The sequence below is a fragment of the Capra hircus genome, chromosome 8 (genome assembly GCF_001704415.2).
Source record: "Capra hircus breed San Clemente chromosome 8, ASM170441v1, whole genome shotgun sequence".
NCBI classification, from domain to species: domain Eukaryota; kingdom Metazoa; phylum Chordata; class Mammalia; order Artiodactyla; family Bovidae; genus Capra; species Capra hircus.
The window spans coordinates 101,411,505-101,425,374 of NC_030815.1; the positions used below are offsets into that span (position 1 = coordinate 101,411,505).

General features: G+C 35.2%; 1 protein-coding gene and 1 pseudogene across 4 annotated transcripts in view; both read right to left on the minus strand.

The window, feature by feature from the left end:
• The window catches only part of PTBP3 (polypyrimidine tract binding protein 3), an 88,339-nt gene that overhangs the window by 62,820 nt on the left and 11,649 nt on the right, over nucleotides 1-13,870 (minus strand). For all 3 annotated transcript variants that reach the window (XM_018052600.1, XM_018052599.1, XM_018052602.1), the window contains one exon: nucleotides 3,674-3,758. In XM_018052600.1, coding sequence (XP_017908089.1) covers nucleotides 3,674-3,707 — 34 coding nt within the window. In that variant the 5' untranslated portion in view covers nucleotides 3,708-3,758. Of the gene's footprint in view, nucleotides 1-3,673; nucleotides 3,759-13,870 lie in introns of those variants that run through there.
• Nucleotides 1-13,870, minus strand: part of LOC106501724 — a 33,457-nt pseudogene that overhangs the window by 7,918 nt on the left and 11,669 nt on the right. The window contains exon 2 of the transcript XR_001918481.1: nucleotides 3,674-3,758. The product of XR_001918481.1 is annotated as an immunoglobulin-binding protein 1 pseudogene (transcript). The remainder of the gene's footprint in view (nucleotides 1-3,673; nucleotides 3,759-13,870) is intronic.

Consider the following 13,870-nt stretch of genomic DNA (forward strand, 5'->3'; position numbering starts at 1 on the left):
AATTGATGCTTCTGAACTGTGGTGTTGGAGAAGACTCTTGAAAGTCCCTTGGACAGCAAGGAGATCCAATCAGTCCATCCTAAAGGAAATCAGCCCTGAATATTCATTGGAAGGACTGATGCTGAAGCTGGAACTCCAATATTTTGGCCACCTGATGCAAAGAACTGACTCATTTGAAAAGACCCTGATGCTGGGAAAGACTGAAGAAGATTGAAGATGGGAGGAGAATGGGATGACAGAGGATGAGATGGTTGGATGGCATCACCGACTTGATGGACATGAGTTTGAGTATATTCTGGGAGTTAGTGATGGACAGGGAGGCCTGGCGTGCTGCAGTCCACAGGGTCGCAAAAAGTTGTACACAACTGAGTGACTTAATTAAACTGAAACTACAAAAATTTTGTGCTCAAGACTGTACTGAAAACAAAAAGATCTTTCAACACGGTACTACACATGGCTTTCTTTTAGCAACCCATTATTAATGTGATTTTTAAAATTATTTGTGTCTTTGAAGAACTACTTAAGTATTTTAAAATGGGATTAAACTCTTTAAATGAGCCCTAGAAATTTTCCAATAAAATTTGTTCAAAATCAATCAGAAACATTTATTCAAAGTCCAGAACTAAGAGTAACATAATCTTTAGTTTTTAATTGCAAATATTGAATCAAGTATTACAAAAGTATTTTTAATGTATAGGTGACCTAAAAAATAGAAGTAAAATTTCTAGGTACCAATAGGCCGGCCCCTTAGGAGGACCCCTTTCAGTAAAAGGCAAACTAAAATTAGAAATTTTCAATCTACCACAGGTATTGAACAAGGAAGTATATGTCTGTTCAGAGATCTGAATGGCGAAATGTAAATATCCAGATTTTTATTTTCTCTTTTCTTCTGATATGAATCCCCAAAGCAATATATTAACATATACATTAGGATATCTTAGCAGAACCATACTATGTGTGCAAACTCAGTTGTGTCTGACTCTGTACAAGTCCATGTAGTATAACCCGCCAGGCTCCTCTGTCCATGGAATTTTCCAGGCAAGAATACTGGAGTGAGTTGCCATTTCCACCCTAGCAAATCTAGCAGAGCAAACACAAAAGATTCTCAAAAATAATTTAGTTCAAGTTTATCTCATAACCAAAAATTATGAGTCAAGTAAAAATAATATACCATAAGCAAACATTAGCTGATACAAAACCCAGGAATATTAGCACCCCTTAAGAACTCCGTAATTGTAAAATCTGAGACTATAAAAATTGCTTTAAATAATTAAAAAATTAGGGGAAAAAACAACAGAAACCATAAGAAAAGAACATGATATTAAAAAAAACAACTAGGTGGTCTTTAAAAAACGGGTCAAACAGACACTGAAAAATATATGCCTTGAAATCAAATACTCAACAGAAGGATTAAACAGCATATTAGACAAAGCTGAAAAAGGGGTGAATCAGAAAACCATTTCAAGGAAATTATCCAAAATACAGGACTTTAAGGAGAAAGAGGTGACAATGAATGCAAGACGTTAAACAAATGCAGGACTAAATGAGGTGGCCCAAAACGTGTCTAACTGGAGTTCCAGAAGGAGGCAATTCTGTGGAAAGTTGGGGTCACTACTAAGCAGGATAAATCAGTCTGCAGCAATGGTCTTCAACCCTGGTTGTACCTTACATGTATCAGCTAAGAAGCTTTAAAAACAGTACCTAGGCCTCTCTTTCCCCAACCAACAATTTCAGAATTGGTGTGGAGTAGGTCAAGGTATCTGTATTTTCTTCAAAGCTTCCCAAGCTATTTTAGTGAACCCTCAGAGAACCAGCGATCCACACCCAGACATAGCTAGAGACACAGAACAAAATTAAAGAGAAAAATGTTAAAACAACTACAGAGAATTAATTCTGTCTACACAATAACAGGCTGACAAAAGGCTTCTCAATAACAGAGGCTAAAAGAATAATAAAACAGTACCTGCAAAGTACTAAGAGAAAATAACTGTCAAACTAAAAACACTGAACCTAGAATGAAATGGGATACAAGAAGAAATTCAAAACATAAGACAAAACAGAACGGACTACTGCTGCCAGATAAACTCACAGCTCATACATCTTTCTTTTCCTAAGTAACCAATCAATCAATCAAGATGTCAGTCTTTCTGGTCATCTGTTCCAGTAGTTTATAAATATGATCAAACAAACTGACCTCAGTTTTAAAGTTAAAAGCAAACACATGCCCCACCCCCTCCCAGATGTACCACAGCTCTAGGAGTAAGAGCCAAATTTTCCTTAAAAGTCTAACAGATCAAGAGAATAATCAGAATTCAGAACTTCAAATTCTAGTTATTTCCTTCATTCAGTAATTCTCCTTAAGTGTGGCTCCTCAAACGTCAGCATCATCATTCCTGGGAACTTGTAGAAATGCAAAATTATCAGGACCATCCTGGATCTACTGGCCTAGCAACTCTGAGGATGAACTCTGCAACTGTGCTTTAACACTCGGATGACTCTGAAGCCAAGTCAAGTCTGAGAGAGCTTTCAGTCCTCTGCTCCTATTATCTACAGCTCACACTTCCACAAGAACAAACCCCCTAGTGCTGCCCCACCAATGAATCTTCTAGAGTAATGTTCCATGGCTGACCAATTCTCATACACTTTTAATCTCTTCACTGAATTTTCTTCTCATCTTTTGTCTTAACTGTCACTTCTCTTATAGGGGTCCTCACATAAAGGGTGTTCACTCTTCCAAACATCAGCGTCTAGAAGGTGAGGTCCACTCATTCTCTAACTTCCTATAACTCCAAAAACATTTGGATAAAAAAATTCTCACCTTTTCTGAGACTCTCTACTCTCATGGCTTCCATTGTTAAGTGACTGTGATACCAATTTCCAAATTTCTCTTATGATGCTGAAACCAGAAGAACCCACTACCTACCTGACACTTCCATCTGGATGTTCCCAGAGGAACCTCAAATCATTGTATGAAATGTGAACATGCTATGTTGTCCAACCCTATTTTTTTCTGTATTTTCTAAAATAAACGAAGGCACTACAGTTCAGCTACACAATTATCCAAATCTAAAATCTGAAAAGCATCAGTGGAATTCCTATTCACACATTCAACTAATCACCAATTACCATCAATTTCACCTCCAAGTTCTCTAATTCTCTCCATCACAACTGCTACTGCTACAGTACAAATTTTCCTCCCTTACCAGGATTTCCTATACAGCAATAGCCTCCTCACCCCCTCGCTATCTCTTCAGTACATCACTCCTCCAATGCATTTTACAGTCCTCAAATTTCAAGAATATTTAGTTTTAAAATCATGTGAGCTTATAAATTTTTAACTTAGTTTTAATACTTCTAAAGCCATCATCATTCAGTGCAACCTTTTAAATCTAGCTCTTTTACTCAATAGTTCTAGATCACCAACTTATTGATAATTTATCACAATTATGTAACAAAGAATGTCAGTCAAAAATTAGATCCAAATTAATCCTTTAAATTTAAGGGTGCTGTAACTAGTAACTTTGTCTATATGAACTTCACTGCCACAAATTTTAGCTTTTGTTATAAATAGTGGCACTTGATGTTATAAGATGAGTAAAATAAGAACACTGTGGAAAAAATGTTTGAAATCCAGGGAAGAAAATTCTCAAATTTCGAAAAAAAGAAAACTCACCGTATACACCTGCAGAAGGAGTGGAATTGTTCATGGTAAAAGGTCCGTTAATGATGCCAGAAGAAAGAAGCTCATCAGACCCCCGCTGAAAAGCAAGAGCAATATTCTGTTAATAAAAATGAGTCTCTGATAATGATCCATAAATTTACTACCAAAAATTTTAAAAGCTAATACTATTACTTAAATCTGATATCATGGCATTTAAGGAGAACACCTCAAGAATCATATCTAAAGGTTGGAAGAGAACAGTAAAGGAAAATTATGGCACATCAACATGGTTGTTAACAATAAAAAACAGAACTGCCATCACATAGTTGGGAGCCTAATCCCATAACCTTTTTTGACCAGACCCTCTGAGATGTTACATCTGAAGTACCAAAAACCATATTCAGGGGTTGTATCCTAATTATTATTTTTGCAGTATACTTTTAAGTATCTTTAGTGTATTTTAAACACAATTGGTATATTAAGCATGTTAAGTTTTTGTAGTATGTTTTTAAGCATTTGCATGTGAATAATTTGTGCAGCACTCCCTGACTTTTTCATACATATATATAAATATATATATACTTTTTCATGATATATATATTATATACATATATTCTTAAAAGTTGAACAAAAAGATATAATTTATTTCTATATTGGCCAAATCCTTTAAATAAGTGATTTTTCATCCATAATTCCTTAAATGGTCTTTACTGTGTATTATTTCTTAAATAACTACTCTTTTAAGTAATTTAAGACTTTTTTTCAGGTAAGAGCTTGACCAATTTCAAAGTTGAATTATCAAAGCTAAAAGGTGAGTGAGTGGGACTAGCCTTTTCATTGTAATCATGAGGTCTATTACCAAGATTAAAACATTTATATATAGGAATGACAATAAGCAACATGTATAAATTTAAAATCAACCTATTTCAAATGGTCATTTGTTCAGCTCTCGGTCAATGTTTTTGGTCACACGTCACACTTGTGACCAGAGATTGAAACCTGGCCCCCAACAGCAGAAGAGAATTTCCTGATCCTCCCGACCCAGGAATCAAACCCATGTCTCCTGCTTGGCAGGCGGATTCTTTACCGCTGAGCCATGGAGGAGATCTAGTTATACATACACAATGTAATTAGTAGTGAATAGCAATCCCTTAAAGGTAAAAATATTCTTTCAATAAAGGAAACTTTCTAAAGTTTTAAAAAGAAATCCAAATTTTTGATACCAACAAAAAGCAAATTCCCTCTGTCAGATAAATTGATAAAAGACTGGATTTTGACAAAATCAAAATGGAAAGGACTGCAAAAGAGATTTAATAAAGTTCCATTTGTAATTAACCTTTGAGAATAAGAGGGGCTTCCCTGGTAGCTCAGTTGGTAAAGAACCTGCCTGAAGTGCAGGAGACCCAGGTTCAATCCCTGGGTCAGGAAGATTCCCCAGAAAAGGAAATGGCCAACCACTCCAGTAATCTTGCCTGGAAAATCCCATGGACAGAGGAGCCTGGTGGGCTGCAGTCCATGGGATGGCAAGAGTAGGACATAAGAAGAATAAACAATGTGGCATTAGAACTTTCCTTCAGCACATTGATGATATCTGTTTAGGAAAAAAACAGGTCAAATTTTTCACTATAACCATCTTCATTTAAACATTTTTGCATACTTATCCAATTATATCAGGAAAATATATAGATGTTAATTAGCTAGATCATTTTCATAGTTGTGTTATCCTAATACACACTGTACAAAGTTATAATATGACTCTATGTTCCTCTGTAAAATTTTTAACTGATAAGCTTTTGTCACTGTTAGTCTCCATCATAATTATTTAATGAATTCTTAAATTCTATAATTGCCTACCATTTCCCTACTACTCAATATTAGCATCACATGTAACTTATTGACCCCCAAAATTATGCTGCATTTAGAATACAGTTATTTTCTATATTTTATATTCTATCCATAGAATAAATATTCAGAAGCAAAAGAGACAATCTTTTCTTTTTGAGTGAAGGTAAAACTGCAAGAAACCTCAAGCTTCTACTTAACAATATATAGTAACTTCAAGTTACTGATACACTACAAGTGACTACTAAGATGCATTTTTGCTTCTACAGTAAAAGTGAAAGTCGGTCAGTTGTGTCTGAATCTTTGCAACCCCATGGCCTGAATTCTCCAGGCCAGAATACTGGAATGGGTAGCCATTCCCTTCTCCAGAGGATCTTCCCAACCCAGGGATCGAAGCCAGGTCTCCTGCACTGCAGGCGGATTCCTTACCAGCTGAGCCACAAGGGAAGCCCAAGAATACTGCTGTGTGTAGCCTATCCCCTCTCCAGTGGATTTTCCCAATCCAGGAGTCAAACCAGTCTCCTGCATTGCAGGTGGATTCTTTACCAGCTGAGCTACTTCTAACGGGTTCTTCAAATATTGCTGGAATTGGCACATGACCACCACAATTTTAATATTACTCAGTTTGGCTCACAGTCTGTGTAGTAAAGAATCTAACCTTGTTTAAAGAGAGGTCTGGTTTTTGCCCTCTCCTTCTAGGAGGTAATCTCTAAACCCCTGGTAAAGTTATGCCTGAGAAAGTGTCTTTTTTTTTTTTTTTTTTAAACCTGAGGGTCTTTGAGTCACCAGACAGTGTTAGAGGGATGGCTGGAGAATAAATTTTAAGATTAGCCTCCAGAGCAAACAAGTATGCTTAACACAGAGTTGTTTGCGCTACACAGAATTGCTGTTTTGTAGTTTAGTCGCTAAATCATGTCTGAGTCATGTCTGTGACCCCATGGACTGCAGTGCACCAGGCTCCTCTGTCTACATCCAGGCAAGAACACTGGAGTGGGCTGCCATTTCCTTCTCCAGGGGATCTTTCTGACCCAGGAATCAAACCTGGGTCTCCCGCATTGCAGGCAGATTCTATACCATTTGAGCCACCAGGGAAGCCTGTTCCCTAACTTGACTGTTGGCCTAATTCTTCTCATGGATAAATGATGAATCAATAGAGCAAATATAACTATTCATTAAAGGATTTTTTAAAACTTTATTCTTCACCTCTAAATCACCATTGAGATTTGTAACTGTAAAAGAAAAATTTAGTCCAAAACTGTGATCTACTAGTCAAATATTTTTTAAAAAGATAAATTTATATGGCATATTAAGTAAATTAATGCAACATTAACTGTTATATCTCATGTTTCTACACAAAATATAAACTATAACAAGGAAATGGTGAACATTACAGTCTTCAAAATAAAAGCATTTAGGTTTGATAATTCTACTAGATCTTCCAATAGTAACAAGAAGAATTTTTTAAAAGAGTAGCCTAAAATAATGCATAAGTAAAGCAAACCCTATAGGATCCAGTGAAATGCTGGAATGCCTGTTTTTATGTCTTATTATACAATAAGAAAAATTAAAATACTTGATCCTAAAGTTTTATACTTGGAAATAGCAGGGATGGGGTTATCATTAATTTTACAGAATAAACAATGCATATCTCAAATAATTTTGACACTTTAAAAAACTGATAACTTTTGACCCTAATAATTTCAGGATGTGATAAAAGACAAAGATAGCAAAAAGAGCTTACATTTGAAAATGCAGTCATAAAAAATATTCTGATAATCAAAATTTACTAGCTAAGCCTTTTTGCTCCCAAATATTCATTTTCAAATCATAGAAAATAAAGGTTTTAAAACATTATAAAGCTCAAATCCCGAGTCATATTACTTTGTAACCTTGTAAACAGTGACAAAAACACAATCAGTTCACTAAACTATTCTTTCCTTGACATCAATTCTTTCTCCTGGGGTGGGGGTTGGGGGGCGGGAATCACTGCCTGTACTTAACAGACTACTTCACAAAAAACAAAAAGTATTTATGAAAATTATGCTTAATATTTATATCCTAAGTGTCTGAAAACTAATTTTCCATTATAGTCAAGGAAGAGCATTGCAGACCTAGGTAAAACTGAGTGTCTTGTAAGGGAGGAAAACGTTTGCCTTCTTCTCTTCTAGGTTCTTTGACTGGTCTAAAAATTAAACTGACACGAGACAGATTAACAGGAGAAAAACAAAATTTAATTTCATACATACAGGAACTCATGAAGATATGAGACTTCAAGAAGTGACCAAAGCACGCAGTTTTTATGTCTTTTAGACAAAGAAAACAATTATTTGTGGAGATCTGACAAAACAAATGGCCTGGGGCTTAATCAGCCTTCTCTGCCTTGAATTTCCTATCTCTGGCGATAAAGATGACTTCTACCCTCCTTGTACTAATGTAAGGAGGATACTTTCACTTGGAAGATTTATTTCCTGCTTTCAGGGAGACAAAGCAGGGTCAGTGTGCTTGCATCATCTGTTTCTTAAGTAACTTTAATTCAAAATAATCAACACACCAAAGTGGCCTATTTTAGGGTGGCATATTTTGCTCCACCTGACCCTCTGCTGGAGCTTCTCTGGTGGCTCAGACAGTAAAGAATTTGCCCTGCAATGCGGGAGACCTGGGTTTGATCCCTGGGTTGGGAAGTTGCCTCTGGAGGAGGGCATGGCAATCTACTCCAGTCTTCTTGCCTGGAGAATCCCCATGGTCAGAGGAGCCTGGTGGGCTACAGTCTATGGAGCCGCAAAGAGTCGGAAACGACTGAGCGACTGAGCACAGCACTCTGTGCCAGCTATGGTAAGAAATTATAGTTTACGAGATGAATGGAAGATAAGCAGAATGAAGACTCTAAATAAATGATGGAAAGCTTATTTGGATGAGTGGCTGTAGATGATCAACAGAAGAAAACTGTTAAAAAAAAGTTAAAAAGTGAAAGAAAAAAAGACTGTACCACAGGTAAACAAATTATCATTAAACAAAAAGGCTTTAACAAATCAAATAATGAAGACATCATGGGGTGGGGGTGGAGCAGAAACAATATTTGCTCAACAGTCTCCTTAGAAACACACAGTAAATTTATAAAAGTGCAACAGTCGTTCTGTGGACTTGTTAGCCTTCTGGTTAAGTCAACACACCAATTAGCTTCACTGCCTCAAGTATCAATTATTGAAGCTCTCTCCTGCTGAAGAATAATTAAATACACAGGGCCAACAAAGCAAAGGAATACTGCAATTAAGGACCACAAATACAGTGTTTTATTATCAATTTGATGGGAAGTGGTTCTGTTTAGCATTAAAGTGAGATTATTAATATGACAAAAGGCAATCCACACAACTGCGAATCAGCTAATAAAATAACAGGTAAGGAAGATTCTGAAAATAAACCATTAATTAGCTCATGGTTACATTTCAGATCATACTTAAATGCATGTGAAATTCAAGAATAAGATATTTATTTTAGTCTATCAAGGTACTATGATCATAAAGAAGCTATCAAAAAAACTCATTATTTTCCATGATACTAGAACTACCTTTTTTTATTAGGTATTAGGTTTGCTCTAAGGTATTAGCTTATAGTAAACACCACAGGTTTTTCCTTCTGTATAATTAGATTAAAACTACAATAGATAAGCAAAGTTTAGGAAAGAAAGAAAAATAATGAAATAAAGTGTGTCACTGTTTCCATTGTTTCCCCAGCTATTTGCCATCAAGTGATGTGACTGAATGCCATGATCTTAGTTTTTTTGAATGTTTTTTGAATGTCTTAGTTTTTTTGAAGTTTTAAGCCACCTTTTTCACTCTCCCCTTTCACCTTCATCAAGAGGCTCTTCAGTTCCTCTCCACTTTCCTCTTCACCTTCTGCCATAAGAGTGGTGTCATCTGCATGTCTGAGATTACTGATATTGATAATGTATTAGAAGAGGAAGAAAAAATATGGATAGCTGTCTCTGGTACAGTGCTGGTCGCTTAGCCGACTCTTTGCGACCCCATGGACTGTGGCCCACCAGGCTCCTCTGTCCATGGGATTCTCCAGGCAAGAATACCGGAGGGGTAGCCATTCCTTTCTCCAGGGGATCTTCCCGACACAGGGATGGAACCCAGGTCTTCTGCGTTGCAGGCAGATTCTTTACTGTCTGAGCCACCAGGGAAGCCCTATATAGGCATTAGAAAGGTACTGGAAGGGTAAAGAAAAAGCTAATAAAATTGTTGTCTTTATGGAAAAGACAAGAAGAGGGGCAACACTGTGAATAAGAGTTCTCCACAAGTACACAGTTGAATCTGTTGAAATACTTCTGTTCTTTTCTTTTATTTATGAATTTAATTTTTACTTTTATCAAATACGTGTACTAGAACAAATATTACAAAAGAGTTTATATGATAAAAGCAGATCTCAGCACCCAAACCCAGTCTTTATAAACAGTTCTTATTCTAATGGTTGCCACCACAACACTGGACAGCATGTTTATCTTAGTACTTACAAGCTATCAACTTGAAAAATCAACTGACTGACCTCCAATATGAAACCTTAAGAATTTATCTCTAAAATTCCTCCCTTTTCTGTTCTCTCAATGTTTGAAATATATTCTATTAGTTTTAATTATTGTTTTAAGTATCTCTGAACTTTAAATACAAAACTTATATCTTTATTGCTTATCAACTTGACATTATCTCTTTTTGTATATTTTTTGAAATGTTAGATCTCATTCTTTTATTTTTTATTATTTAAAAATATTTTCATTTTATTGGAGTGTAGTTGACTTACAATGTTGTTAGTTTCAGGTGTACAGCAAAGTGATTCAGTTATACATACATTCATTCTTTTCTTTGAATGTTTAAAAAATTTTATTTTGGCCATGCTGCACAGCATGTGGAATCTTAATCCCTTGACCAGGAATTGAACACAGGTGACATTATCTCTTGATTCTCCATTTTGAAAGAAAGCTTTTGGGGCTAGTAACCTGTTCCCCACCTTCCCTCCCTCTCCATCAGCTTCATTTTTACTTTTACTGGTATAGTTGTTATATTCTGCCCTCCAACAGTAGCATTCTTGGCTTTGCCCATTTCTGTCCTGTCCAAAGGATGACTCAAAATTGAATATTAAGAAACAATATTCATATTTTATTACTATGTAAATGTACAAGGAAACATAATCCTCGAACACTTCGCTTTTTACTCTATATGTCTAACGTCACAACCTTAGAACCACTTGAAAAGACTGTTCTTAGAATCAAGATTAAATGGATTATTTATTACACTCTATCAATTTAACACCACGATATATTCTACTTTGGTTCACAGTTAGACATCTTTATTTGTTTATGCATTCATTCATTCATTTTGCTTCCCATGACATTTTAAAACTGTCTTTATTTTTCTGACATTATTATCCTTTATTATATCATCAAATTTTCCCCAAACTTTTCATGATACCACTTATGCCATACAGTTCTCATTTTTCTTCCTAAGATCTCCCACCTAAAACCCTCTTTTCTCTGGCTTCAATCTTGAATGACTGCTTTCTAGGACTTCTGAACAGTCATTAACTTAAGCCTTGTTTTCACTTTCATCTGGGTTGACTTAACTTTTTCCTGAACTTCTGTCTTCCGTGTCCTTAGTTCACATTATTTTGCTGCAACCTTAAATAACTACCTAAATGACGGTAAACACCAAGTTAAAGTTTCTGGGTCCATGCATGTCTAAAAATTCTATCCTCGTAATTAATCATTTGACAGTAAAGAATTCTGGGTTAAAATTATTTTTCTTAAGAAAATTGTAAACAGAGTCCCATTTTCATCTAGCATACAGTATTAGATGCCAGTCTGACATTCATTTCTTTAAAACTGACTTGTTTTTTTCCTCTGCCTGGAAGTTTTCTGAATCATCTCTTCACCCATGGAATTCTAAAATTTCACAATAACATATCTAAGTTATAATGCTTTGTACTTCCTGTACTAGGTAATAAAACAGGTGGATCTGAAGCTCAAGACTATCACTGTCCTATGCACTTCCCGTATTAAGCAATAAATTAGTCGGAAGTCTGAAGTTAGCATAAACTGTTAACGGCCATCTCCAAAATCAACCATGGAGAAGCTGCAGAAGCTTAAAGGGATGTGTGAATCGCTGGAATGAAACTAGTGAGAGGAAGGCCCTGATGAAATATAAGGAAAAAAAGTCAAATCAACAGCTGAATTGAAACTAAATTATTTCTCTTAGAAACCAATAGACCAAACACATAAAATATGACCAGAAAAAAACAAATAAAACAATCAATAACTTGAGCTAAGAGATCTACTGAATGCAGAGCCAGACAGCCAGCTAAGAATAAACATTTATAAAAACCGACCCTGTGCCAGATTGGCAAACTTTATATGTAAAGGGCCAAATAGTAAGATATTTTAGACTTCGTAGGCCATACAGTCTCTGTCACAATTCACAAAAGCAATCATAGACAATGTGAAAATGAATGAGCATGGCTGTGTTTCAATATAATTTTACTTATAGACACTGAGATTTGAATCTTACCTATTTTTCACCTGTTACAAAATATTAATCATTGGATTTCTTTCAAGCACTTTGAAGTATAAAGACCATTTTAGTAAAGGATGTATAAAAACAGATGGCAGCGAGCCCTGTTTAGTCCTTGGACAACAGTTGCCAATTTCCATTTTAGTTCATAAAAGAAGTTTCAATACAATTCAAAGGAATATACTGAACATACTATGTTTTCTATAATAAAATTAGAAATGATAAAAAAAGAATAGCTAATGTTTGACAACTAAACTTTTAAAGCTATGAAATAATCCTGGAGTTAAAATGGAAACTTTTTCAAAATGATACATGTACATGTGCTGCAATGTTCCCAGCAGTACTATTTACAGTAGCCAAGCTGTGGGCACAATCTAAATGTCCATCAACAGATGAATGGAGAAAGGAGTTGCAAGATATACACACACACACACACACACACACACACACACACACACACACACACACGAGTATTACTCAGCCATTAAAAAAAGGATGAAATAATGCCATTTGCAGCAACACAGACGGACCTACAGATTACCATATTCAATGAAGGGAGTCCGAAAGAGAAACAGAAGCATCATACGATATCACATGTGGAATCTCAAATATGATATAAATGAACTTCTGCACAAAACAGGAACAGATTCAGAGACACAGGAAACAAACTTATGGTTATCAAAGGTAAAAGAGGGAGGGATAAATTAAGAGTTTGGAATAAGCAGATACAAACTGCTATATATAAAACAGATAAACTACTGTACAGCACAGGGAACTCTATTCAATACCTTGTAATAAACTATAATGGAAAACAATCTGAAAAAGTGGATACAAATGAGGATACATGTACACATATGTAAATATATATATGTAACTGAATCACTTTTCTGTGCATCACAAGCACAACACTGTAACTCAACTGCACTTTAAAAATAAATACATAAAAATTTTGAAATAATAAGGAAAACGTAAAGACATTTGGATATAATGAAAATGAAAAACATAAATTGAAAACTTGTGGGATCCACCTTTAGCACTTAAAGATAAATTTATAGTTGAAAATACATTTATGAGGAAACAGCAGATTTTAAAATATGTGAGTTAATCATCTGACTGAAAAAAACCAATACAACAGAGCAAATCCAAATCCCAAAATTAGTGTGAGAGGAATAAAGTATCTGAATTGACCATAAGGATTAAAGGTAGTGAAATAATATACAAAGACATCCCTACTCCCCACCACTGATCCAGGTCCAGATGACTTTGCAGGTGAGGTCAACTAAACTATTAAGAAAACATTTATTCCACAAAAACAGCAAAAGAATGAGAGTTTCTCAGTTCATTTTAAGCAGCTAGTGAGTGAAATCTTAATTTCAAGAGTAAAATTAGAAAATCACCACCTTACAGCTATCATTATAATAACAATTTCAGGCAAGAATCATCAAAATAAATGTTAAAACTAGTACGTTAAAGTTTGAGAATTAAAATAATGTTAGTGTGGCCTCAAAGTATCACTCCCCAAAATACTAACAAGTTGCAAAGAGAGAAACAGTAAATTTACAGTGAAAAATCTGGCAAAGACAATCTAAAGTGATCAAAGTTAACACATTACAAGTAACAGGACAAATCAACATCCTTTGCCTTCTGAAAAAATACACTAAGAACAACTAAGTGGTATTCACTTAAATCTAGTTAAAAGAAACAGATAAACTCAAAGTAAGAGATATCCTCCACAATAACATGCCTATATTCTTTTAAAATATCAATATCATGAATCAAAGACCGAAGCAACACTTCAGATTAATTT